This window comes from Giraffa tippelskirchi, chromosome 7 (assembly GCF_054371585.1).
Source record: "Giraffa tippelskirchi isolate mGirTip1 chromosome 7, T2T-mGirTip1v1.2.pri, whole genome shotgun sequence".
In the NCBI taxonomy this organism is placed as follows: domain Eukaryota; kingdom Metazoa; phylum Chordata; class Mammalia; order Artiodactyla; family Giraffidae; genus Giraffa; species Giraffa tippelskirchi.
In genome coordinates, this window is record NC_137281.1 from 122415031 (window position 1) to 122442800 (window position 27770).

The following is a 27770-nucleotide window of genomic DNA, read 5'->3' on the forward strand; positions in this document are numbered from 1 at the left end:
ATTTCTCCTCCCCCCTCCCCCCTCCCCCCGTCCCAGCCAAGATGTCTGACATGGAGGATGATTTCATGTGCGATGATGAGGAGGACTACGACCTGGTGAGGCGCAGGGAACAGAACTGTGGGGCTGGAGGTGGTTTCTGGCTTTAGGAGCCGGGGCAGGGGCGGCCGCGGCCTCTCTCCATAGAACATGTGCTCCTTCCAGCCTCTCCCGATGCAGTGACAGGACGAGTTTACCTCCTCCCCCTTCCCTCACCGGGCCCGCGCCCTGCTTCTCCAGCATGGAGGAAGGGAGGGTAAAGGAGGCAGTGAAGGGGGTCCCGAGCGTTGAGCTCCAAATCCGAGCTCTTCCTTGGTTTGCAAGGACACCTCTGGCCTCCGGCGTCAGGTTCTCATTGCCTCCTCCCTATCGCGCGAGCCGTTTGGGGGACCGTTCAGTGGTCTAGGCCCCGGCTCTGCCCTTTTGGGCCCAGTCTTCCTGTCCCTTCTTTTTCATACTTGAATTGAAAGGGTGCGAAATGCTGGGAGAGGGGTCCAAAAACTAGGGGGTCTTCCTGCTCCCAGACCTGACGCCACTTGTGAATCTAGAAACAGAGCTTAATTAGTCTTGTCCAGGCTCCGTTTTGGTGTAAGGAAGAGGGAGAATTGAGAGCCAGGCTAGCTTTTGAAAAGTAGTTTAACTACTTGTTTAAAGAGAAAAACTGGGGAGGAGGTTTTACTTTTTGTTTGTTTGGGGTTTGGGAGGTGGGGTGGTAAAAGAGAATTGACTCAATGGCTTTTTTCTTTACTTCGAAATTTCCCAGTATTCAGAGTTTAAAATATCAACAGTGTAGAACAAAACGAATTTATGTAACCGAATGGTGATTTTTAAAGATTCAAAGTTTTAATTTATGAACGGACTTATAAATCTTTAAAAATTAACCGACATTTCGAGTTGATATTCAAAAACATTATGTGTGTGGGAACTAAGTACGATTATCTGGACCACGAATTAGCGTCAGCTTGGCTTTGCTTTTTGTTTGAGGGAGTTTTTGTGCCTGATTCTTGTGTGTTATGGTGATGCTGCATTATCGTAAAGTTATGAAGTAGATGCTCAGGGAAGATGGGCTCATCTTATATTTTAAGTGCCCGAGTCTCAAGATAATTAATGTATCATTTTGAATTAGTGTAAATCTTCTTTGTATAGTCGTTTCTAATTAATCTTTCGCTTTTAAAAGAAAGCATTTGCAAAAGGGAGAGGGAAATGTTTGTTATTACCTGAAAGGCAATAGTGTTGCTAATTCTTAAAGGTAGTTTTGCTAGTAGTAAGATTTCTGCCTTACATTTTAGTTTGTGTAGACCAAGCCAGTTTTAGGCAGTGACTTAAATCCTTTAAGAATGTTACTTGTAATATTTCGTGCATTTTTATTTATTACATGTTTACGTATATTACAGGTTTTTTTTAACTATGGAAGTGTTTCTTTTAACTGTTTTACGTAGTTTCAGTTTGTGTTTTCACTTGTTTGCGCTTCTCTCTTTTCCAAGCAATAGTTTTTTGAATACATAACTTTCTAGCACTATGAGTGAGACTGTGATGTAGGAATGGCAATGAGAACCTTACTGCCACTTGAAGTACAGAGTTCATTTTTGCAAGGATTTTAATTAAATATAAATGATTTAACTTGGCTGTGTTTTTCCAGCCTTTGAGGACTTACACCGCATGTACAATATAAAATTGAATGTGTAATTTTAAGCCTTTTTTAATTTCTTAACCCAAAAAGGTGAGATTTTACACCACCATATAATTAATGATCCCCCCAGCATTCTGTTAAATAGTCCTACCTCATATCTCTCTTACATAGATATCATATTAATTTATTTTTTACTTCCTTAATTTCCTTAAGCCACTATAAACATATATTTATTAATTTTTAAACATACATTCAAAAAGATCAAGCAACGCTGGTTGCCACTTCATGCTTATCTGTTGCCAAAAGAGAAGTTGTTTTTGTTTTCTGATATTTGCCTGAGCCTTTTTTGTTTGTTTCTTTGGATTTAAAGGGTCTGAATCAACTTACAGTTTTAGGGAAACTTCTTTTTATTAAAAAATGTATTGTTTGTTGGATAGTTCATCATCACCTCATTTTAATGAAAAACTTAGAGCCATGAGTAGCCTAACTACAGATACATTCAGTATATAGTTTATCAATTGTCTATTGATAAATTTTAATACCCGCAATCACTTCTTGAGCTAATAGAAAAGAGAATTAAATTGGTTTAAAAAAAGACAAAATAAGCATGAAATTAATTCAATATGCTTGATCTCTTACTGCTAAGATCTTTTTAATTTCTGAGGCAGAAGCAGGTATTGTCTAAGCATAGTAATTTATGTAGCAGTGAATGGAAAGAAGATGGTACTGGTAAATGTGTTAATTCAATGTTAATTTTACAGATTTACATACAATAGAGTTAATAATAGCAGCTAATAATAAATACTAACTGTTGTGTCATTCATTAAGTTAATAAGGCCATTGATAAGTTAAACTGTGTTATAATTCCACAAACCAGCCATTCCAGCTTGAAGTTGATTAATACAAGGATTTAAGACAGAGCGACTTCATACCAAAAAGTATTCTTTAGTAGTTCCTATTATAGGTAGGGCATTGTATGTTTGAAAAATGTTATTATAAGGGAAAATAAAATGGTGAAAAGATAGACTAATTCCATTTGTTTAAGTATATTACCAAACAACAAGCCTCATTATAATGATCGTGTGTGTGTGTGTGTGTGTGTGTGTGTGTGTGTGTGTTAACTCAGTGGTGTCCAACTCTTAGTGACCCCACGGACTGAAGCCCTCCAGGCCCCTCTCTCCATGGAATATTCTAGACAAGAATACTGTGTGGGTTGCCATTTCCTTCTCCATAATCATCCTGGTTAGATTTATAGTTGTGATTATTGAATGAATGTTTATTACTATTGTTGCCAGTGCTAAGTCACTTCAGAGGTGTCTGACTTTTTGCAACCCTATGGACTGCAGCCCACCAGTCTCCTCTGTCCATGGGATTCTTCAGGCAAGGATACTGGAGTGGGTTACCATGCCCTCCTTCAAGGAATCTTCCCTGCCCAGGGAGTGAACCCATGTCTTTTACATCTCCTGCATAGGCAGCCAGGTTATAGTGTGATTAGTGAATAAATGTCTATTACTATTGTTATTCTTGCCTTAACAGATAGCTGTTTTAATGCCCTAGAAATTTACTTCTTTGGGGGAGGGGTGGAGAAGAGCCTTAGCTACAAGGTATCTTACAGAATCTCTATTTGTCACAGTTGTAACAAGTTCAGACAAATGATGTCATATTATAATGAACCTTAGAACATGGTTTAGCAAATTAAAATATAACATTTCTGTTTTCTGAAAAGATTTTTTAATTGACATGAATACTTTGAAAAAGTAGAAGATTAATAGGGCTTCCCTGGTGGCTCAGACAGTAAAGAATCTGCCTGCAATGCAGGAGACCTGGGTTTGATCTCTGGGTCTTGGAGAAGGAAATAGCAACCCACTCCAATATTCTTGCCTGAAAAATCCCATGGACAGAGGAGCCTGGTGGGCTGAAGTCCATGAAGTCACGAAGAGTCGGACACAACTGAGAGACTAATACTTAATACAGCACAGAGCAAAAAAATAGCTTCAGGGTTTTGTGTGTTTAATATTAAGACATTCGTGTCATCCATTGTGCATATAAGGAGTTTGCAGATTATAGGTTATTTTATTTTGAGACTGTTGTCACCGTCATTTACAGCTTGACAAAATGTTGGGGATCTTTAAGAATAGATTTTCAAACAATATAATTCTTGTGGTCTGGGCCGGTGTTCTTTCTGCTGTACACACGTTTGGAATTCTGAATGTAGGCTTTACAGAAACAAAATTTGATTATACAGTTGAGGCTTTTGAAAGGAACATGACAGGAAATTCTCTGACAGTCCAATATTTAGAACTGAGCACTTTCACTGCCATGGGCCTAGGTTTGATCCATGGGCTTCCCTCATAGCTCAGTTGGTAAAGAATCTGCCTGTATTGCAGGAGACCCCGGTTTGATTCCTGAGTTGGTAAGATTCCCTAGAGAAGGGATAGGCTACCCACTCCAGTATTCTGCCCTGGAGAATTCCATGAACTGCATGGGGTCGCAAAGACTAATCAACTTTCACTTTCTGGGGAATTAAGATTCTGCAAGCCATGCAGCGCTGCCCCACCCCACCCCCAAAAGGGCATGTTTAATTGTAAATAATTGGAAATGCCCCCCAAGTTATCAGTAGTAGAAGAATACTATTAATACGCCTGAGGTAGTAATAGGTAAAATATATCCATGTGATGAAAAGTATGTCAGCATTTCAAATCACGCTTCTAAAGGATATTCAGCGATATGAAAAGAAAAACTTGGTAAATCAGTCAGGACTCTTGAGTGTAGGGAAGGAGAGGACAGGAATACATGTCAAATCAACTTGAACTGTAAAAAACATTTACTGGCTCACATCACCAAGAAGTGTAAATGTAACAGGGTTCATGACTCAGATAACGATGCTGGGTCTTTTTCTGCCTTTGTCTCTCTTCCTGGGCTGCCTTCCTCACTGTATTGGCTTAATTGCCTTCATAGTATATCACAAGATCTTGTAATATAATGTGTTATCTTCCTAGTATTATAACCCCAAAGGCAAAAGAGTCTTCCTTGCTAACTCTAGCAGTGAAACCCTAGGAAGAACTTTTATGGATTCACCTTAGCTCTGGGCCTTCTGTGAACCAGTGACTCACTGTAGAGGGAGGATAGATTTGCTTGCCCTTTGTAGGAGAGGAGCACTGTTTTTGGAAAGCCTCATCTAAGAGAGGAGGGATCAGTCACCATGGCTGTGCACACAGAGAACACATGTCCACTATAGATATGTAATCCATATTACAATATTATTGGGTGGCAGTAAAATTTATTTGTTTTGCTGGGTGGGAAAAATAAAGAATAAAAAGGTCTGGAAAATATGAAAAGTGTCAGGAAAATTAAAATGTTTATTTCTTGCAAACTTTTCACAGTGAGTCTGTATTTTATTGCTGGGTGGTGTTTAGGGTACAAATGATGAACAGAAATCTTACTTTGATCTTGAGGGGCCAGACAGTGATTTTTGTCATTGCTCAAAATTTTTTTAGAATTCTTCAGAACCTGAGGCATCTAGCATTTTAAAATAGGTAGTACATGTACATGGTTCAAAAACACGAAATGTTAAAATAAAATTTCCTTTCCATTTTTGTTCCTCAATTGCCCAGTTCCCATTCCTTCCCATAGGTAACCAATACAGATTTTTATCCCCCCTTCCCTTTTTTAAACCAGAATTAACATATTAAATATATTGTCCTACACTTTGTTTTTTATTTTAAAGATTATTCCATAGACATATGTCAAAAGATTACTTATTTCTTTTTATAGCTGCATTGATTGTGTGGCTGTACCATAAGTTTATTTACTCAGTTCTCTGTTGATGAGAATTTGACCTGTTTTCTTTTGCTACTTTAAATGTTATGCGGCTTTTTTTTTTTTAATTTCAGCAATAGCCAGGTTTTCTCTATTTTGTAGGTGTCAAAAATTCCAAGTCAAGTTTGATAAATAAGTTGAGCCCCCAAATTGGATGATGCTGTTTTAAGTTGGAAACATCTAATAAAGTTAGTTTCCTTAAGAATTTCAGAAGCGTTACTTAATAATCCATGCCAGTATAATTAGAATAATTTACCACCTCTTAAAAGTTACTGCTTTAAAGAAGATTGGTTTGAAATGTAAGTTTGGGTACATTTTCAAAAAGGCCTGTCGCATTACCTCATAGATGTACCCTATATAATGAAATTAGAGGTTCAAACAAGGGTAACTAATAATAAGGATACCATTATAAGATCTCCCATAGGTAATGGGAGATAGCTCTTTTGTGCTAAGAATAAGATAAGATTCTTCACCCCTAATGTAAATCTGTAAAGTGTGCCTATCCAACAGAGTAAATTTGTACTTGTGTATTATACCCCCGAAAGGAACACATGACCCTCAGCAAGAATTAGAGACTTCCTGTTGGGTTGAACCCTCATAACTGACAGGAGAGGAACTAAAACATCTAGTGTGAGTGACTTACGTAAATTTACATGACAAATTAGTGGGCAGGTCAAAACTAGAGCCCAAGCCTAATGACTTTAATGATGTCTTGTTGGAAAATTTAATTTGAAAACTGAAAGTTTAGGACAAATAAAAGAATGTTCTAATTTACAGCATAGATTAGGATCCATTACCTTGAGCGAAATTTTTTTTTAAGTTTGGTTAATTTTATGAATGGCTAAACCACAAATGGCTACCTAGGACTTGAATTAAATTTAGTCCTTAAGGATATTGAGACTTTACCTTTGTCACTAGATGTGCAGCATCTATTGTCTAAACATGATCAAGGCTTGCGAAGCATTGTTAATGGTGAGTCTTCTTTTTCCTCGAGCACATTTCCTAAGACCTCTGTTGACAAGAGAGAAAAGAATAAGTACATGAACTATGAAATTGACCCTTTTCAGCAGTGGCTACATTCCAACATAGAGTCAAAATTGCCCCTGTGTGTGTTGTGTTATTTTGGAACATTCACTAACTTTTCATTTCAATTAAGCAAACACTTCTTGAGCATTTTGTGATACACCATATTCTAGGGATACCAAGATCAGTAAAAGTAAGTTCCTGCTTTTGAGAAGCTCATGGTGGGGCAGGGGAGGGGAAAGGAAGCGGGAGGTGGGAACAGCATACATACAGAACTGTTCTTTAGAGACATGCATGTCATGTAGAAGCATGACTATGGAGAAAATTTATTTTGCTAAGAAGACTTAGAGAAAGAATCACAAGGTGAGCCTTGAGGAATATAGCATTTCCAGGAGTGTTAGGGCTGTACATCATAACAGGAGAAAAGCGGGAAGCTTGTTGGGAGGGGCAGTGGTTTAGAATTCCTAGCAGAGAGACAAGTTTATGCCAAAGCAGAGATTTTAAAGAGCATGATATGTTTGGGAGAAGGAAGAATAGATTTGGTTGGTGTAGATGGGTAAGAGATTGCTTTGGATACATGTCAGGACATGAGTTATATAGGTTGGAGCTAATGTGAACTTTAGTGGATTTTTTTAAATCCCTTTTAACACTGTTCAAGTGCTTGCTTTTTGATACATTGCTTAAATTCTTTGGTTTTTGTTTAAAACATTCTTAATGTATAGATTAAAATTTCAGTTTCTCTCTTAAAAGCATTTCACTTATACTTTTATAAATTATAGTTATTGCCTCTTCATGTGACATAAGGGAATTCAGTTTAGCAATATTTAATATTTTTCCTATATTCCCTATTTTGACTAATGTCACTGTGTGTAACCAAATCAGCTGTAGTCATTAGGGATAACTTTTTCCCCTTTCTTGTGCCCATGTGATGTGTCCTTTTATTTTACATCCTTAAGATCACATATATTTATTCTGTCCTCTCCCTTTTCTCCTGGTTCTACTACTTGCAGTCAGTCCTTCATCATCATCTATTGGCTAAACAGTTGTAAGAGTATCCAGTGGGCTACTTCTTTACTACCAGAGTGCTCTTCCTAAAACACAGATCTGATTATTTCTCTATAAAATCTTTTAGTGGGTGTCCATTTGATATAAACTCTGCTAGACCTGTATAGTTCTATTCCCCTGTCTGATACCAGCTTATCTCTCATCAGCTCTACATGCATCCTGTGCTTCAGCCCAGTCAGGCTACTTACTGGTGGTTCTTCTAAATATGCAATGCTGTTGAAGCTTCCATGCTTTTGCATGGTTTGTTTTGTTTCCAGTGCCTTTTTTCATCACTGGGAAAATGCATTCCTACTTTTAGACCTGGTTGAGGTAACTTTTCCTTCTAACTCATTCAAGAGTAGTTAATTACTCCTGGTACACCACTGAACCTAGTATGTATCTCTGTTACTGCTTCTGTTGTGTTATATTGGTGTTTCATTTGCATATCTGTCTCAGACCATGAATAGCTTAAGGAGAAATACTTCATTTTCATTTGTTGAGCACATTTAATTACTGGTTTATACTAAAGATCATTATCATTGAATGTAAACGATAGACATAAATAATATATAATAGATTCTATACAACAGAATTATTCTAAAGACTTCTCAAAATATCTTCCGTTTAAAAATCATGCCAGTGTGGTAGCTGAATAGTTTGTTGTAGTTCAGTTCGTATTGATGGTGTGTGATTCACTGAGCTGCAAATGACAGGTTAGTAGTGTCACGGAGGCTGCAACATGGTGTTGCAGATCATAACCTAATTATAAGAAGCAAATCAGTAACGTATCAGTTGTGCCAATTCTCATGTATTTATTCCATTCCAGCAGCAACACTTAAGAATTGAATTGCAGTTTTGCAAAAAATAGTATACATTTCACTTCTTAATCCATATAATGTGAAAAACCAAAAGAACATATTCACAAAATGTTGAAGGCAGGATTAAGTCTTATCGCGGAGAAGGCAGTGACACCCCACTCCAGTACTCTTGCCTGGAAAATCCCATGGACGGAGGAGCCTGGTAGGCTACAGTCCATGGGGTCGCTAAGAGTCGGACACGACTGAGCGACTTCACTTTCACTTTTCCCTTTCATGCACTGGAGAAGGAAATGGCAACCCACTCCAGTATTCTTGCCTGGAGAATCCCAGGGACGGCGGAGCCTGGTGGGCTGCCGTCTATGGGGTCGCACAGAGTCGGACACGACTGAAGTGACTTAGCAGCTTAGCAGCAATCATAGTGATTCAGGGGAGTTCATATAGAGTTTAGAAATAGCATTAATCGATATCCAGTCAGGTGCCAGAAGTTGCAGGTAGTCTGTCTTGAACTACAGGAGGCCTTCAGACATGGTAGGAAATGTCAAGATTCCTTTCTTCAACTGTGTTATAATCAGTTCAGTAACTGAAGTTAACCTTCTGGCAACTCCCATGTCCTACTCATGTGTACCTCTCAGCTTTCTACTTACCTCTTACATCCTGGGCCATTTTTATTTTTTCCCCTAATCTGTTGGCTAAGAAACTAAAAATAAATAGGCTTTGAGTAAGAGTCCAGATTCTTAGACTTGGTGATAGATGTAAAAGATATTTTACTTCTAAATTCAGGGGTGCATTCTGAAGATTTAGGTTGCAGAAAAGTGATTTTCTGGTTCTAGCTGTTCCCGTATATTATTGAACATTTACTAGAGAAGAACTGATTTCCAAAGGTGTAGAGTATGTGAGTAGGTTTTTTAGCTACAATTCTTTACTCCACATTTTCCCTGAGGAGGTAGATGACGCTTAAGCTGTAATGATATGCAGTGGTTAAAAAGATGAAGAGAGGTAGAAAGAAAAAGAAATGGCATGTAAAGATGAGGATGAGTTTGGCCACTTGTAAGGTGAGGCCAGGGTGGCTGCAGCAAAATGAATAAGGGAGAGCTTCATAGGGGACATGGTTGTGTGCATAATTGAGTCAAATTTTGATGATTTTTGAACTTGATTTAAGAGCAATGGGAAACCACTTTTGAGAAGAGGAATGTGATAATTTGCATTTTATGAATGTTATTCTGGCCACTTACTTAAGAAGATTGGAATTTGAAAGTTAAAAAGGAGAATGGAAAGGTTATTATAGTCTGTGGAGAGAAGAAAGTGACCTGGTAGGCTGGGGCAGTGGCAAGGGAAAGGGGGGAAAGTGGATGGACTTGAGTTTATGTTCAAGGTAGAATCAATAAGGACTTTTTATGTTCCAGCAGTATGACTGTTTTTAGCTGTTCAGTACCTCATGTTACAGTTTCGTGTCTGCTCTTCCTCTTTTCCCCTTTCTCTTTTTTGTCTGGCATGCAAAGTCTCATTTAGCTTTCAAAGCCTGGCTCAGAAGCCATCACTATCACAACATGATTTGATGTATCCACTTGGCTTGTTCATTATTTATTAATTGCTTTTTTAATCAGTTTTGTTATAGCCAAACATGAATTGCAGAGTGAAGAAGTGAATGAATGATTATGAACTTTACTCACTACTCAGAATTTGACCTTATCTGTAAGAGAAGTGTTCCAAAGGATTTCATGTGTGGAGCAGAACTGAATTACTGTTCTTAAATTTGTGAGACCAAGTGCCAGGGCTTCCCAGAAAGTGTCCTTACATGAGGAGATAATTATGCTCCAGAGGGCGCACATTATAAAGCCATGGTGGTCAAATAAAACTGATTCTATGCTAACATCAAACATCTCCCTCCATCTGCTGGTCATAGGAAAAATTCATCTTGTGTTTACATATTTTTGAGCTTTCTAACACTACACTCATATACCTTTTTTCTTTCATGTGCCTTTGTGAGACAATACAGAATTTTTCATAAATTGTTCCCCCCAAAATTTAACTGTATTTGGATTTAGAAATAACTATAATACTGTTCTTATCTTTTTTGTGTTTGCTTTCAGGCACAATTCTGAATTTCACATAAACTTGACCTTTATAATGACTTACAGCTGAAGGAAATCTTCTCTCTTCCTAAAATAATAGTTTTATTACACTAATTTATGTATATTTTATAATCCTCATCATTAAGTTGACTATCCTAAAACTACTTTAAACTCTTATTTCTACTTCTCCACAAAATAGTGTTCCTTCAGTTTTTCTTCCTGCTTTATTGTTTCATAACTAGGAACTGAATTTATGTAATGAAAAGTCACATAAAACTATATAAATTAATTTTGTTTTACTTATTTGATGTTACAAGAAAGGCTAAAGTATAGTAATGTAACTAAACAGCTATTGAGTAAAGTGAAATACACATAAACCAAGTATTTTTATTAACATAGAGCTTTACTTAGCAATAGACTACTCTGCTTTATATAGCTCACCATCCTAGGTAGTTAGGCCATGTTAGAATAATAAAATGACTTAGGGAATAGTGAAAACTAGATTATGAAACTAAAGATAAAATAGCAACATTCAATAATAAGTAATACTACTAATAGTATTTACAATTTGCTTTTGTGTTGATTCTGTATCTTTCAATACAAACCTATTTCTAAATCTGTGTAACCATCCCTTACTTGCAGAAAATGGCTTGGTGCTACTTATTCCAGGGAACCCTTTGCTGAAGTCTTTGTGTCAGTTCAGTTCAGTCTCTCAGTTGTGTCCAACTCATTGCGACCCCATGGACTGTAGCATGCCAGGCCTCCCTGTCCATCGCCAACTACGAAGTTTACTCAAACTCATGTCCATTGAGTCAGTGATGCCATCCAACCATCTCATCCTCTGTCGTCCCCTTCTCCTCCCTCCTTCAATCTTTCCCAGCATCAGGGTCTTTTCAAATGAGTCAGCTCTTCATATCAGGTGGCCAAAGTATTGGAGTTTCAGCTTCAGCATTAGCCTTCCAATGAATTCAGGACTGATTTCCTTTAGGATGGACTGGTTGGATCTCCTTGCTGTCCAAGGGACTCTCAAGAGTTTTCTCCAACACCACAGTTCAAAAGCATCAAGTCTTCAGCGCTCAGCTTTCTTTATAGTCCAACTCTCACATCCATACATGACCACTGGAAAAACCATACCCTTGACTAGACGGACCTTTGTTGGCAAAGTAATGTCTCTGCTTTTTAATATGTTGTCTAGGTTGGTCATAACTTTTCTTCCCAGGAGCAAGTGTCTTTTACTTTCATGGCTACAGTCACCATCTGCAGTGATTTTGGAGCCCAAGAAAGTAAAGTCTGTCACTGTTTTCCACTGTTTGCCTATCTATTTGCCATGAAGTGATGGGACCGGATGCCATGATCTAAGTCTTTGTATAGGCTCAGTGTTTTCTAACACTGCCTTCAGTCAGAACATGTTTTCTGTTTATGTCCTTCAGCCACAAATTTAATGCCTTTTCCACCTTCCCTAAGTACTTGTCACACATCTTAGCCATAACTTCTGCAACAGCAGAACTAGCACAAATTTCTTTTTCCTTCACAATTTCACAGGTAGAAGATTTGTTCTTACCATCGATCTTATCAACCTCAGCATACATTTTTTTCTTACTGAGAACTTTTACTTTTTCAATTGAAAGAAGCACGTTAGGGCCTTTCTTTGGCATATCTGAATTTCTAGCATCACTGTTTTTGAACTTTGGGGCCATTATTAAGTACAATAAGGGTGACTTGAACACAAGCACTGTGATACCACAATAGTGGATCTGATAGTTGAGCCTGCTGTTCAGTGACTCACAGGTGGGATATACTGGACAAAGGGATGATTCGCATTCGAAGTGGTATTGGGGGCAGGCAGAAGATCTCATCGAAATTTGTTTGTGCTACTCAGAATGACTCGAAGTTTAAAACTTATTGATTGTTTATTTCTGGAATTTCCCAGTTTCCAGATCTCAGTTGATACTCAACTGAAACCACAAAAAATGAAAACATGGATAAGAGGGACTACTGTATTCTCCTAACCACTTGATTTTGGCTTTTCCCCTTGTTATTTCAATAATGGTTAAATGTCAGTGGGATTTCATCTATGTATTTAAATTGTGGTGGGTTTTTTTTTTTAATAAATACGTAGTTTTTCTCTTAATAGTATTCACATTTTAGCAATGTGTGGGTTTCTTTTCTTTTTTGTTTCTTTCATTTTAATACCTCTTTCTAACACACAGGAATACTCTGAAGATAGTAACTCTGAGCCAAATGTGGATTTGGAAAATCAGTACTATAATTCCAAAGCATTAAAAGAAGATGACCCAAAAGCAGCATTAAGCAGTTTTCAAAAGGTTCATATTTTTTCTTGTTGATTCTGTGTTTTCTAAATAATGTCTTAAATCAAGTAAATTGCAAATGATTTTATCTCAGAAGTATGTTTGGATACTTAGTGATAATCCTGTAAAAGAAGTTTGTATTATGCAACATAAGCAAATATTTCAAAAGGGCTATCCTTTTTTTTTTTCCAATCAAGTTATCTATAGAACAGGACCATTGTCCATAAAAGCTTGTACAGTTCTGGCAGAAAGAGAATCAATGAATGTGCTGGTCAATAGTTATCCCTGCGATCGTGTTCCTTTGTCTTTTGGTGCCAAAGCACACAGGCATGGTTTCATTATTAAATAATGTGATTTCTTTCCTGCTGATAAACTTTTGGGTTATTCTTAAGCAGTTAAGTAACAAGTACTTCTGGGACTGTATAATAATCAAGAAGTAGTTCTTAATCTTTTGATGAAGAAACTTCAAACTAAGCTCACTTGTCCTTTCATAAACATTTAAGACTGGTTTCTTTTCTTAAACCTTTTAAAAATGGCTTTGAAAAATAGAGTTCTTGGGGCACTGTTTTCCATGCATATGATGTAAAATTAACTTACAACTTAAATATTGGGTGTTACTAGAAAATAACAATATTAAATTATACTAAATTCTTTTTTTAGGTTTTGGAACTTGAAGGTGAAAAAGGAGAATGGGGATTTAAAGCACTGAAACAAATGATTAAGATTAATTTCAAGTTGGTAAGATTTGTTTTGAGAGGAATTAAACTGATAATGAAATTCTGTACTTAAAAACCTCATGGCAACAAAATGTCATATCTGCTTTCCTAAAATAATTCTGTTGATGTGTTTCCATATTTAGTCTAATTTTCATTTGTGACTATAGTAATACTAAGTTTTAAAAATTCTACATGGGGGTCCTCCCTGGTGGTCCAGTGGTTAAGAGTTCTGCTTCCAATGCAGGGGCTGCGAGTTCCATGGGCGAACTGAGATCCCCCATGCCTTGCAGCAACCCCCCCCAGAAAAAGAAGCAACATTGTAACAAATTCAATAAAGACTTTAAAATGGTCCACATCAACAAAATCTTTTAAAAATTCTGCATAGGATACAAGGTTTTCTATAAATTAACTTATATGCTCTGAGGAATGATAGACCCTCTGCCAAAATATTTAATGCTGGAAATTTTACTAATAGTCCTTCATTTCCTCAGGGTTTCATGTTTCCTGGAATAACTACAGTTATGCAAATAGTCCTGCAAAGAATAGCAGCAGTAGCTACATCCACTATTTAGTAGAGCCTTAGATGTGAGGATTTTCCCTCCTTTTAGAAGTGGGGAGGACTTTTCTTTAGAGTGGGATGAGTACCTAGGCTTGAAGGAATTTTTTCCTTTCACATTTTACTATAAGAGCTTACCAATAATAGGGAGAGAAGAAATGCATAACTATGTTAGAGAGCTTCCTGATGAAGGAGTAAATTTTCAGGGAAGAATATTTGAAAAGTTGGTCTTACTTATTTTTTTGGTCTATGAATATTTTAGTAGTTTTTATGATTTAAATAAATAACGTTTATTGTGCAGTGAGGAACAATATCTGAGATTTGGAAAATCTATAAATTGTACTTTTTCAAAGGCTAACATCATAAATTTAATTCATTTACTGAGTAATCTAGTAATTTCAAATTTAAGCTAAAATGTTTATAGTTTTTCTGTCATATGTAGTTCCTCTATTATTGAAAAACTGTTGTTTTTTAATTAGGTAATAATAGGTATTTCTATAATCTTAATCATATGTACATATCTTAGTAAGTAAATATGTACCTAGTAATGCATTTTTCTTCCCTCACAGACAAACTTTCCAGAAATGATGAACAGATATAAACAACTATTGACCTATATTCGGAGTGCTGTCACAAGAAATTATTCTGAAAAATCCATTAATTCTATTCTTGATTATATCTCTACTTCTAAGCAGGTTAGAGTCTGTTTTTCCCTCTTGGTATTTATCATTATGTTTATACTAAAGAGCTTTGTTTTTTGTTTTTAAGGCCTAGAAGTTCTATTTAAGCTGTTATGCTAGTTTTAATTTTAGTGCTTTTAAAATAATGTTTGCTAGTTTCTTGGTTACAGGAAAGTACATAGTATTAAAAGGGAATAACCCAAGCTTTATCTCTTCAAATAATATCTTCAGATACTAACAATCTGCACACAGGTTTTGCAGGCTTATATTAGACTCCCATGCAGTTTCTAACAAACATCATCAGCACTTCAGCTAGCCTTCTTGAACTATTAATAACAATGAGTCATAGGTTCTTTGTGTAGATTTGATTAAATAGAGATCCTTGGGAGGAGAATCTGTATTCATTGCGATTAGTAGTTGGCATTGCTGATTAGGTAATCAATAAATGCTTCTACAAAGGATAGGTAGATGATGAAAGAAAGAGCTAATGATGATACTACAGTGGGCATAAGGAATGACTGCTTTCATTATTTTAGTTTTTGATTATTAAGAAAAGCAATGATGATTTTAGTTTATTGCTAAAATAATTTCATTTGGATTATTTGTTCATATTCTTCTAAGCAACATAGTCCTAAGTTTCAGCTTTACTATGCCATGATATTTGAGCACAAGAAGTATTTTCTGTATCACTTAGCATTTCTCAGAACATTTGATACTTTTCATACTCAAAAAATGTTCACCTCAGAACCAGTCTTTCATTGTCTTTTCTACTAAATGTCATTTTTATTTCTTGAAGTTTATTGTTTTTATATCTAAAATACATGTAATGAAAATAGAGGAAGATAAAATTATGTTTAGAACATTAACACTTCATGGCACTAATTCAGGGCTTCCCAATATATTGGGGCTTTTCTTAAGTAGAAAAATGTTTCCTGAGTTTTACAAACATGTCACATCATAATATTTTTTGTATGTTATTTTTAAATATTATGTCAGATGGTGGGGTGCAGAACTAAGTAATTTTCAGCAAGAAGATTGTGTGTTGCTTCATGCTGTTATATGTAAACTTTTTGTCTTTTGAAAGTAAGTACAGATATTAGTTGGGCAGCACTTACTCACTGTGCAATTGACAGTCATGAATAATAGGCAGCCTTTTCTAAAAGTATCAAGCTTGCCTGTTGCCATGGCCCTCTTACCCCCTGATCCTGTTCAATATCTAGAGAATCAAGTACTCACACAAAGGTAGAGCCAAAAGTGGGAGGAGGGGACAGAGGAGCTTATCATAATGCAAAACAAATGGCGATTTCCATTAAAAAAAGTCATATTCAGACTGTGAACTGATGGTGTTAGACAAAGCTAAAATTGTGCTTAACTTTTCCCTCCCCTCAACTCCAGCAGTTTATCAGTAACTTAAAAATTTGTAGTCCAGTTAATTGATTAGTCACATTTATAGAAGAATTTTTCAGGAAAAAAAAATTATTCTTATTCTTTCTTTCTTTAGCAGCTTACTTAGTGTTTGCCACATAGTAGTTCCCAAATAAGAGTTGAGTGCATAAGATACCTACCATTCATAATAAACAGTGGGGTCTCAAAGAGTTGGACACTACTGAGCAACTGAGCACGCACACAATTCTTGTGCTTGCCATTTCCTTTGCTAATGTAAAATGAATTATTAGATGTGAAAGGACAAACCTATACTATTAGAGCATCAGACATTTTCTGGGTTTTATTTTAAATACATAAAAACACATGTTGGCACTTTCTATAAATTTGGTCTGTACTTTTGCTAAGGTTTTGTTAATTTTGTGGACTGTCAACAGACATTCGGTAAGATACAGCTAGTGTATCTTATGTATATTAAAGTTCAAAGATGCACTTTTGGTTTGCTCAAATTAACTTTATTAACAGGTACAAATTTGCTGTTTACAATTATAGAATTCTGATTTTTTATGTCAGATGGATTTACTGCAGGAATTCTATGAAACAACACTGGAAGCTTTGAAAGATGCTAAGAATGACAGACTGTGGTTTAAGACAAACACAAAGGTAACTAATAATTACTTTTTTTTTTCTTTTGAAGAGTGGGCGGGCATCCTTGATAAACTCTAAAGATGTACCTTCTCCTGTTGAAATCTTTTAATTTTAATAAGTTTATTTTTTTGCAGCTGGGGAAATTATATTTAGAACGAGAGGAATATGGAAAACTTCAAAAAATTTTACGCCAGTTACATCAGTCCTGCCAGGTAGCTTTTCTTTATTTTTTTTTCTTACTATTTCTTCATAAGAAAAAATTACATTGGAAACATTGCTTAGGGATATTTTCAGGCATCATCGCAAAAATAAAATTTGGAAAATAAGTTACCAGAAAGCTAATTTTTTCTGACTATTACATTACTTCCTCTGTTAATCATAATTTCAGTCCTTATTTTTGAAGAATTAGGCATAGGTATCAATAAATAGACCAGTCATTAGTATTAAGAGTAATAAGCGTTTCATATTTAGTTATACACCCTATGAAAATCAGAAGGGATGTTGTAGACATACATTTTAAAGATATTTCATACTCTAGTTTTTGTGTATGAATCCTCTGTAACAACACTGTCCTGTAGAACTTCATGTGATGTTAGAAGCATTCTGTATCTGTGCTTTCCAATATGTTTACATCAGCTACATGTCATCAAGCACCTGAACTGTGACTAGGGAGATGGAGGTACTGAGTTTTTCATTTAATTTATAAACTTGTGTAGCCATAGTACACCTCTGTAACTTTTAAGTGTGAGCAATAATTTTGTATTTTGTTTTGTGTCTTGATCAATAAGTTATTTGATATTAGTTCAAATGTTAAATAGAAATGCTGTTTTAAATATTTTTATGCTCTTTCAATGCCATGTACCTTTTTTTTTTTCAAGACCATGTTGCAGGTTGATTTTAATGATTTAAAAGTATAAAAACATGTAATCTTTATCAACTAGCTTTAAAAATGCACATACACAGATCCAAATCCAATACAGAATCTTTTGAACATTATCGTTTTTCATACTATGTACTATTAATTATATATCTTATTTCTGTGAATGAAGAAAACGATCAGAAAAGTGTTCTAAATCATCTTCACATATTTTCATTTTAATAATGTTACCTTTTTTGGTTTTTATAAACATGAAAATGTTTTATGTTTCATAATAGTTTTGGTTTATAAGGCAAATCAGTCATTTATGGATTGTTTTTTATCTACACATTCTTAAGGAACGCTTAGTCTAATGCATAAACAGCTGTGTATTCAGTTCCACATGAAATGAAAATCGTAGAGAAGGCATTTCTAAGTTAAAGAAAGTCTTTCAGTATATACATAAGGAATATGAAAAAACTCTCTGGAGAAGTTTTTGCTTGGTTTATTTTGTAACATAAGGGAAATGCTATCTGGATTGTAAATTGCATTAAAGCATAGAGATGCATAATAATCTGAACATACAAATTGTCTTATATATCATATTTATTAGTCTGGTTGTGTTTGTTAGTGGATAACTAAAGGAAAGTTCTAAGTTAGAAGACCCAATAAATAATAAATTTTGGCTTTGTGTATGTCAGTGCTTGATATTTATGATTATCTGACTGTCACCCATATTCTGTTTTTCACAGCTTGTGTTTGTGGGCTGTTGATCATCTTTCAAAGACAAACTCAAATGTTACCACCTTTGTTATTCCTTTGACATCCCCCAAGAGAATTAATCTTCTCTTCTATCCTTGGCACCTCGTTGATGCTTCAGCTAGAATTATTATCATTTATATTATAACTTATATATTGGCATATTGGTCTTCTATATTGTGAACTTTTTGAGACCAGGACATTGGCTTATTTAACTTTGTATTTCCCCAAGGTAGACCAGCACCTGGCACTAGGAAGACACTTGATTGAAGGCACAGAGTGCTTTTGATTGAATCAGTGGATCTAAAGTGGTTGTGAAGATTTGGGGAAGACTATAAATAATCTCCTGGATAAAACAAAACATTGGAACTTTTGTACATTAAAAAAAAACCTTATCAAATAACTGTAAAGTACAAAGGCCATATGGGTTCCTTTTTGGCCATTGAAGGTCATAGTCTTAGTAATCTAGGTGCCAATTGAAATTTGTAATTCATTTTCCCACAGAATTAGTATCATAAATGTAAGGTTTTCAGGCTAACTCAAAAATCACTCTGTTGACTCTGAATTCTGTCTTCACTAGATTTTCATTTGTTTTCCTAGACTGATGATGGAGAAGATGACCTGAAAAAAGGCACACAGTTATTAGAAATATATGCTTTGGAAATTCAAATGTACACGGCACAGAAAAATAACAAAAAACTTAAAGCGCTCTATGAACAGTCACTTCACATCAAGTCTGCCATCCCTCATCCATTGATCATGGGAGTTATCAGAGGCAAGTTTGGTTTGCAAAAGTTGGGCAGTGTTATGGGAAGATACCAGGATGTCCTTGGATTATGACTGATTAACTCTGAAAGTTGTTTCTGTTTTAGTGAAAATAAATGACAGAGTAGTAAAGTCAAATGAAATGATCTAGTCTTAGTAAGGAATTAGGATGAATTTTTGTCTTTTTGAAATTTATATCAGTAAATTATTAATAGAAAATTCACCATCAGAAGTTCTATTCTTGAATTATAATGTATATAAAATTACCTTCTGTTTTAGTGATTTTTTTTACTGAAATATTGTTGATTTACAATGTGTTAATTTCTGCTGTGTAGCAAAGTGACTCAGTTATACATATATATACATATTTTTTATAGTCTTTTCCATTATGGTTTATCACAGGATATTGTATATAGTTCCCTGTGCTATACAATAGGACCTTGTTTTTTATCTATTCTGTATGTAATAGTATGCATCTATTAATCCCAGACTCCCTCCTCCCTACTCCTCCTTGGCAACCACATGTCTGTACTCTGTGTCAGTGAGTCTGTTTTGTAGATAGGTTCATTTGTGGCTTTATTTTATATAAGTGATATACGGTATTTGTCTTTCTCTTTCTGGCTTACTTTACTTAGTATGATAAACTCAAGTTGCATCCATGTTGCAGCAAGTGGCATTATTTTGTTCTTTTTTTATGGCTAATATTCCATTGTATATGTGTATCACATCTTCTTTATCCATTCATCTGTCAGTGTACATCTAGGTTGTTTCCATGTCTTGGCTATTGTGAATAGTGCTGCTGTAAACATAGGGGTCATGTATCTTTTTGAATTATAGCTTTGCCCAGATACATGCCCAGGAATGGTATTGCTGGATCATATATAGTAATTCTATTTTCAGTTTTCCGAGGAGCCTCCATACTAATCTCCATAGTGACTGTACCAAACTTAAATTTGTTATAATAACTTGCATTAAAATAATTTACACTATTTTTACAACTAAAATAGCATAGGAGGGTTCTCTTTTCTCCACACCTTCTACAGTATTTGTTATTTGTAGACTTTTTAATGATGGCCATTCTGACCAGTATGAGTTTGGTACTTCATAGTAGTTTTGTTTCAAGAATTTCTTATTATTCTTATTTATCTTTATTTATGATTTTTGGTTTCTCTGGGTCTTTGTTGCTGTGCATGTGCTTCCCCTAGTTACAGCAAATGGGAGGCTACTCTTCATTGTGGTGCATGGGCTTCTCTTGTTGCAGACCACAGGCTCTAGGCACATGGGCTTAAGTAGTTGCAGCACGTGGGCTCTGTAGTTGGAGCTTGCAGGCTCTAGAGCTTGGGCTCAGTACTTGTGGTAGCATGGGCTTAGTTTCTCTGCGGCATGTGGAATCTTCCCAGACCAGGGATCATACCCATGTCCCCTGCATTGGCAGGCAGATTCCTACCCACTTGTAGCACCAGGGAAGTCCACCTCACTGTAATTTTGATAAAATTACTTTATATTTCAACTGAGAATAAAGATTTGCAAATGCTTGTTTGGCTGGTGTTTAATGAAGAGCTTGGTTTTTAGAATTCAGTATGTGCCCTTTGTCCACTTCAGGAGCTAGTACTCTTCGGGTTATAGAATTAAAAGACTAGAAGCTACTGAAATAGTTTTCATTTGACTTTTATGAAGTGGTCAATCTTATTGTTACAAAACTGAAAATGTCCTCTTTTCTCCTGTTTTATTCTTTACAGAATGTGGTGGTAAAATGCACTTAAGAGAAGGTGAATTTGAAAAGGCACACACTGATTTTTTTGAAGCCTTTAAGAATTATGATGAATCGGGAAGTCCAAGACGAACCACTTGCTTAAAATATTTAGTCTTAGCAAATATGCTAATGAAATCAGGAATAAATCCATTTGACTCACAGGAGGTATGTTTGTGCTCTTAATTGTTCATTTCTGTCAGCTGTCTCTTGTGAAAATAAATGTTATTCTTTCTTTGTACATATACATAGTTACTCCTTTCTTTTTTTCCTAACCAGGCCAAACCTTACAAAAATGATCCAGAAATTCTAGCAATGACGAATCTAGTAAGGTAAGATTTAATATTTCAGTTAATATAAATTACCTTAAAGCAGTGAATAAAGAAGAGAGCGGAGAGAATTTTTCAGAATTCAGTTAATACTCAGCGTATTATTTTGACTTGAAGTATACAAAAGTTTGTAAAATTTTTGAAGTGATTGGTTATACTGTTTCTATTAGTCACAAGATTTTGTAAGTATTTACTGCTTTTTTTTCTCATTATCTTTGTGTGTATATACACATACTGTTTCTCAGTAGAAAGCTATAGAGGTTTTAAAACAATTTCAGAGTGTTACAGTTTCTACCTGCCTTAATCCAAAATGAAATTATGAATTGGTCTACATAAGTCAAGAATTTTCAGTGAGACAGTTTGTTAACTTGTATATTTGCTTAATTGACAATATAAAAAAGATTACTTTAAATAAATTTGCCTCAGCTAATTTTCTAATGTAAGGAGCAACAGAAGGGTCATACTGGGAGGAAACCTAAGGATTTATTGTTGCCTTCTGTGGAGAAAGATATGACTAATGATGGCTAATAACTAAAAAACCTGCCATCATCAATTAATATTTAAAAAAAAGAAAAAGTAAAACCAGGCAAAAGCCTAGAAAAGAAGACGTTTTTGTAAAAGAAATCAGTGAGCAAGAAAAACGTTTCTTTGGACCAGGAGTAAATGTAGCGTATGATTTATTGTACTTCCTTTGTAGAAAACTAGGAGAGAGACTTACTGGGTTTCAAGTCCATTGTTCTAGACTATACAGCTGAGTTTACTAAGACAGGAAGACTATAGTTAGGGGTGTGAGGCAGGGTTGAGTGTTTTTGTTTGTTTTCAGATATATATAGGTAATTTAGATGACCAGACATTCTCTTAATAGTGTTTTGGTTTTTGTTTTTTTTTTTAATTTAAGAAAGTACTGTTGGGTTATAAATTACAAGTCACCTAAATATGCATTTTATATACTTATAGCCTATTTCATTATATTGTTTAAGCTCAAAAGACAATTTCTTTGTCTTTATATCAAACAGTTTATTCTATTTACATTTGGCCACATTAAGAGATTATTTGGTTAGAGATTAATTTCATAATACTTCCAAAAAACTTAGGTTAAATTTCTAAGCAACAGTTTAACTTGAAAACTCTTAAAGAAATATTGCAGGAAAATGTTTCCCTGGACATTAGTATTTTGTTCAAATTAAATTCATTAAATGGATTAAAGTACTGATTTGTCAGACCTTATCTCACAGTTTACTCCAGAGAAGCCTTTGTATTGGAACTCTAAAACTTATTTTAATGATAAATTTTAAAAGAAGTAGCCCGTGGTGTCCCACATTTTGTATAAGGTTCTTTTTTAAGCCACTTAAACCGTGGAAGAATGTGTCTTTGTTAAAATATCTGTATGTGCAAGTGTTTTCACTATTTGAATATATCCTCCTGTAGTATATTACAATAATATATTTGGGGTAGGTAAGAAAAGTAATGCTTCCTAATTTTATCTTCCTAGTCAGTTGCCAGCAGACTAGAGGAAAATAATTCCTGTTGAAGCACTTGAATCACCTGCCCCTAACATGAAGTTTACATTGCGACCCAACAGATGGAAGCACAGCAGAGGGCGTGCAGAGTGGCTGATGATATGTGTTACATATAAAGCAGACACTGGTGCCATTTCCAGAAGGTTGGCTTCTTCCTTCTCAGCACCTTTAGCAGTCCCCGTAGTGCCTCAGAGAGTAGATAGTAGATACCTCAGACAATCATGAACATAAATCAGCCTTTGACCTTCTGCAGCAGTGTCCATCACTCGCTACTTTGTGCCTGTATCCCATTTGCCACTAGTTTTCTGCCACCAATATTTCTGCTGTACAGTTCACTGGAATTTAAAGGCTAAAGAGAATTGAGAATCAAATATTCCCTTTAAGAAGTTTTGGCAGTTGCTGGTACCTTTCTAGAAGATAAAAATTAAGGAAGCTTCATTTATGGGTAAACTTCAGAGAGGATTTACTGTCTTATATTCAAACTCCTCCATTCAGTAGTATACATGAAACCTGATTTCTTGGAGATTAAATGCACAATTTAACTTAAAGCATCAAGCAGTTACTAAATATTTGTCAGTTCTTAGCAATACTAAGACTTTGAGGTTTTAATTAGATGTATATAACATGTAACCCCAGATTATTTGTCTTTCTTTTATAAAACCAGACACATTAAAAGAAAATTCATTTTATTTTCGGAGGGATCTGTATGTGTTTAATTCTAATTTCCATGACAGAAACTGTAATTTAGATTTTTCATATAAAAATTGAGAAACAGGCTCTTTGGATTATCTGATTTAATATATGACTTCTTCATGTTTGACAAAATGTATGCTTTTCTCTTTTTGTTAGTGCCTATCAGAATAATGACATCACTGAATTTGAAAAGATTCTAAAAACAAATCACAGCAACATCATGGATGATCCTTTCATAAGGGAACACATTGAAGGTATATGCTTTCTGCTGACTGAATTCTGTTACTTTCTTTGCTACTGTCAAACAGTACTTAACGGAGCTACATGGAATTAAGCCACTTTTCTTCTGTTTATTGCAAAATATAGACTTGTTTCTAAGTGCTGTCATAGAATAAGATATTCCTTAAAATTATAAAGCTGTTTTAAAGACGTCACTAGCTAATTTCATGTTATTAATGTAATCAAGTTCTACATGATGTCCATTTCATTTAAAAGGAGGCTGTCACTTCTACCTTCTGATTTAGATATTATTGCATTGTTTATTATTGCATGTTTATTACTGATGTTTAGGTTCAAAGTAAATTTTTAGGATTTATTTTTGACAATAGAAGCTTTGAAAACAGCCTGCTATAATGCTAAGATGTACTTATTTTGAAAAGGTAGGCTAACAACAAATGTATGAGATTTTTTTAATAAGTTCTGATTAACAAAGATAAAAATTGTCTCTTTGTTCTAGAGCCACTTATACCTCCAGTGTTCCTACCGGTTATGGAGCTATTTGAGGGTTTTTAATAATTGAAACAATTCATTCAAATGCTTAAATGCCAGATGCATTAAGAAAATCCAGAGAATACTTTGGAAGTAATGTTCTTTTGTTCCTCACCTTCCTTTCTCTTTCACTCAACAGACAAAGTTCTTATTTGAACTGAGAATACTTTATAAATACAGAAGCTTTGTGCCTGAGCTCCTATTTTTTTAAAGGACACTGTACATGAAGAACTGGGAAAAATTATAGAATCACCTTATAAAATGTAGTATTCTAGTTTATGAGAGAGCATAAAGTAAGGAACTTGTCTAGTTGGTATAAATTAGAGCTTCTTGAAAGAGGCAATTATAGAGGAAATGATGAACAATGAAGTGTTATTAGGAACGCAAGAGGATATTTCAAATAGTATTACAACATGAGCATAATCAGAGATGGAAACAAGAAAAACTTACGTGAAAGAGAGCCTCTAATCCTACTGTACATCTGTTGAACTCAAATGTTTTTAGATATAAATTCCTTATTCCTTCACTAGACAGAGAGATATGTTTTAAGAAGATAAATGATACAGTTAATTAATATGATTTAGATGTGCATAGTGATTCATAAAGATATACAAACTAGTAAATGTATTATTTTAACTTTTGTCTTTCAGAGCTTTTGCGAAACATCAGAACACAAGTGCTTATAAAATTAATTAAGCCTTACACAAGAATACATATTCCTTTTATTTCTAAGGTACTTATTCATTATAATTTGTATTTATAAATGCAGTATATATTTAAAAGGGTTATTCTTGGTAACAGTATTTTTTAAAATACAGCATAACTTCAGGTTTTTCCTTTTAATGTGAGTTTTTCTGTTTTCCTGGTGTAAATTGAGTTAAAAGAAATGAGAAATAAGGAATCATTACATTTCATTTTAAAGATTCCTTCAGCCTCAGTAAAATTGTAAGAGAGAAAGTAGTGGCTGAAGTATATAATTGATGTATATTGTTAACCCCAACCACAATAATTAGAGTAGGAATATACTTTTAAAGTTAACAGAGCTAAATTTTATCAGACCTGGGTTCTCAGTATTCTGAACAGATAATGAAATTTGTTTTAACTTTTCTCTTCTTTAAGTGGTAGAAACAAATTTAAAATAATATTTATATAGAATCATAAAGTCCTCTAAAAAGTTAATTAGTAGAATTATAATGAGTCTTTTGTCTTAGGAGTTAAACATAGATGTAGCTGATGTGGAGAGCTTGCTGGTGCAGTGCATATTGGATAAGTAAGTACTTGACTATTTTTTTTTCCACAAAATGTTTAGGACATAAAGTTTGAATAATGATGGCAAAGGTAGCAGTTGAATTCTTGATTTTTCATAAAAGCACCCTACAGCTGTAGTTTTCTATTGAAAGAGATACGTGTATGTGATGGCTTTTTATAAATGAATGATCATATTAAGCACATGATCTTTGAAGAAGTTCTAAATGACTTTTCAAAAGATTTCTCATTCAGGGTATGACCCTATATGCCTGCCTGCTCAATTGCTTCAGTTGTGTCCGACTCTTTGCAACTCTATGGACTGTAGCCCGCCAGGCTCCTCTGTCCATGGGATTCTCCAGGCAAGAATACTGGAGTGGGCTGCCGAAAGTTTTCTTCTCCAGGGGATCGTCCCTACCCAGGGATTGAACCTGTGTCTCTTATGTCTCCTGTATTGGCAGGGGGGTTCTTTACCACTGAGCTACCTGGGAAGCCCCTGACCCATATATACAGCTAGATAATTATTTAATGAATAGTATTTCATTTTTAAAGTATAAGGTATGGTATCTGTTACTTTGGAAATAGTATCTTTCTTAAGGGCAAGAAATGTTATTTTTAAAGCTTCTCATATTACATTTGCTCTTGACTAATTGGGTAACTATATGTCTGTTGGTTCTTTCAGTGAAATTGATGAAAGGTAGCTGAAGTCTGGTTTCTGTCTAAAGTTTGAATAAGCTAATGAATGTTAAATTAATGCTGAATGTAACCATTTAATGTAGACTGCAGGGGGTTTTTTTGTTTTGTTTTGTTTTTGCATTTATTGATATTGTGACTATTTTATAAAGTCCAAAAGATATCTTTAGTGAAAACAGTTTGTAGACATGTCATCTTTTATTTATTTCCAGCACTATACATGGCCGAATTGATCAAGTCAACCAACTCCTTGAACTGGATCATCAGAAGAGGGGTGGTGCCCGATATACTGCACTAGATAAATGGACCAACCAACTAAATTCTCTCAACCAGGCTGTAGTCAGTAAACTGGCTTAACAGAGAACAAGCTTTTACAGACATACTTAAGGCAACAGTGCAGAGATGTAACCCTTAAAAGAACTGGGAATGGCAAAACTACTGTCGGTTGATGTGTCCTGAAAATTATTGGAGTTATGGCAGAAGTGCTTTTTTTGATCAACTGGTTTGTGTTTTGCTGCTGCATTTATCCCAAGAAAAAAAAAAACAGCTTTAATCTCCAGAAGAAAACCAAAATGCCATGGGATTTATGCTGTATTGACATCTTGCCCTAAAACATACAACATCATAGTAATTTGTCGTGGGCAACATGACCAGAGAGAAGATTTTTGTCATGATTTTAAATACACTGACACGCTACTGTTGGTTAAATTTAAACATGTTTTACCTGCAGAAATTCTCTCACAAATAACCTGCAATAACTTGAAATGCATACCCTTTTGAACACTTCCTTTTCTCATGTATAAATTAAAATGTTTGCTGCATTTTGCAAAATGTCAATTCTCCAAAAATGTGTCCGTATATTTCTGTACCTGCAGTGTAGTAAAGGTTTAGATGAAACCCCATAATTATAGTGGCATACTGTCACTTAGGTTTCAAGCAGCAAAATAAACAGTGCAGCTCAGAAATTGTAGTTTGGTTCTTGATGTGTTTTTATTACATGTGGGGTTTTTGTTTTGTTTTTTAGTACCTTAGAAATGTCAAATTATTTTTCTTCAGTTAATGATTTTAAAAAGCCTGGAAGTAAATAAGCTGGTTATTTGCTTTCAAGTTTTTAAAAGTAGTCTTTATTGATAAGGAGAATTAGTTTCTAACAAAACACTTGCGTAGTACTTAACTTTGACAGTGATACTTTAAAGGAATAATTTTGTTTTTAAAGAATGATACTCCTTTTTAAAGAAATTCTAACTCTCAGAATGTTCACTTTAAACAAATATGCCAGAATATAGACAGCTAAATGAATGTTACCCTGCATAGTGATCATGCTGGAAAATTATTTCCTAATTCCAGCAATCTACCATTGCTCAAAACCTCTTGGGTTTTACTCTTTTCAGAATTGCATTCAGAGCTAATTTAAGTCACACACACCGTTAACTTTATGATTACGTAATTGTTAAAAAAAGTATTATCCGACTTTTGTTCTGTGTGCTGTGCTGTGCTCAATCATGTCCAGCTCTTTTGCGACCCCATGGACTGCAGCTTGCCAGGCTCCTCTGTCCAGGCAAGAGTACTGAAGTGGGTTGCCATTTTTTCCTCCAGAGGCTCTTCCTGGAGACCCAGGGATTGAACCCGTGACTCTTGCATTTCCTATATTGGCAAGC

The 27770-nt window shown here is 35.0% G+C and overlaps 1 protein-coding gene and 1 long non-coding RNA gene across 3 annotated transcripts; one reads left to right on the forward strand and one right to left on the reverse strand.

The window, feature by feature from the left end:
• The first annotated feature begins 29 nt into the window (after window positions 1-29).
• COPS2 (COP9 signalosome subunit 2) lies at window positions 30-27082 on the forward strand. 2 transcript variants are annotated; one of them, XM_081508426.1, is made up of 13 exons: window positions 30-95; window positions 12653-12766; window positions 13412-13489; window positions 14593-14718; window positions 16639-16749; window positions 16869-16946; window positions 18950-19124; window positions 20854-21032; window positions 21144-21196; window positions 23563-23660; window positions 24825-24907; window positions 25386-25444; window positions 26325-27082. In XM_081508426.1, exons 1-13 carry the CDS (start codon window positions 42-44, stop codon window positions 26467-26469), a joined length of 1353 nt encoding a protein of 450 aa, XP_081364552.1. In that variant the 5' UTR covers window positions 30-41; the 3' UTR covers window positions 26470-27082. The 2 variants fall into 2 exon arrangements, with proteins under 2 accessions (XP_081364552.1, XP_081364553.1); XM_081508427.1 differs by having other exon boundaries at window positions 16660-16749.
• Window positions 34-4348, reverse strand: LOC145513114 (uncharacterized). The gene is made up of 2 exons (XR_014059132.1): window positions 3566-4348; window positions 34-3006 (listed from the first exon to the last, which is right to left on the reverse strand). It is a non-coding gene; the product is annotated as an uncharacterized LOC145513114 (long non-coding RNA).
• Window positions 27083-27770: the final 688 nt, after the last annotated feature.

What these genes read in the sequence shown, in the direction of transcription:
- COPS2 (XM_081508426.1), top strand. Translation starts at nt 42, where the DNA reads ATGTCTGACATGGAGGATGATTTCATGTGCGATGATGAGGAGGACTAC. An exon ending in ATATCTCTACTTCTAAGCAG is followed by an intron (nt 14,719 to 16,638) that starts GTTAGAGTCTGT and finishes TTACAATTATAG; the next exon opens with AATTCTGATTTTTTATGTCA. An exon ending in ATCCATTTGACTCACAGGAG is followed by an intron (nt 21,033 to 21,143) that starts GTATGTTTGTGC and finishes TTTCCTAACCAG; the next exon opens with GCCAAACCTTACAAAAATGA.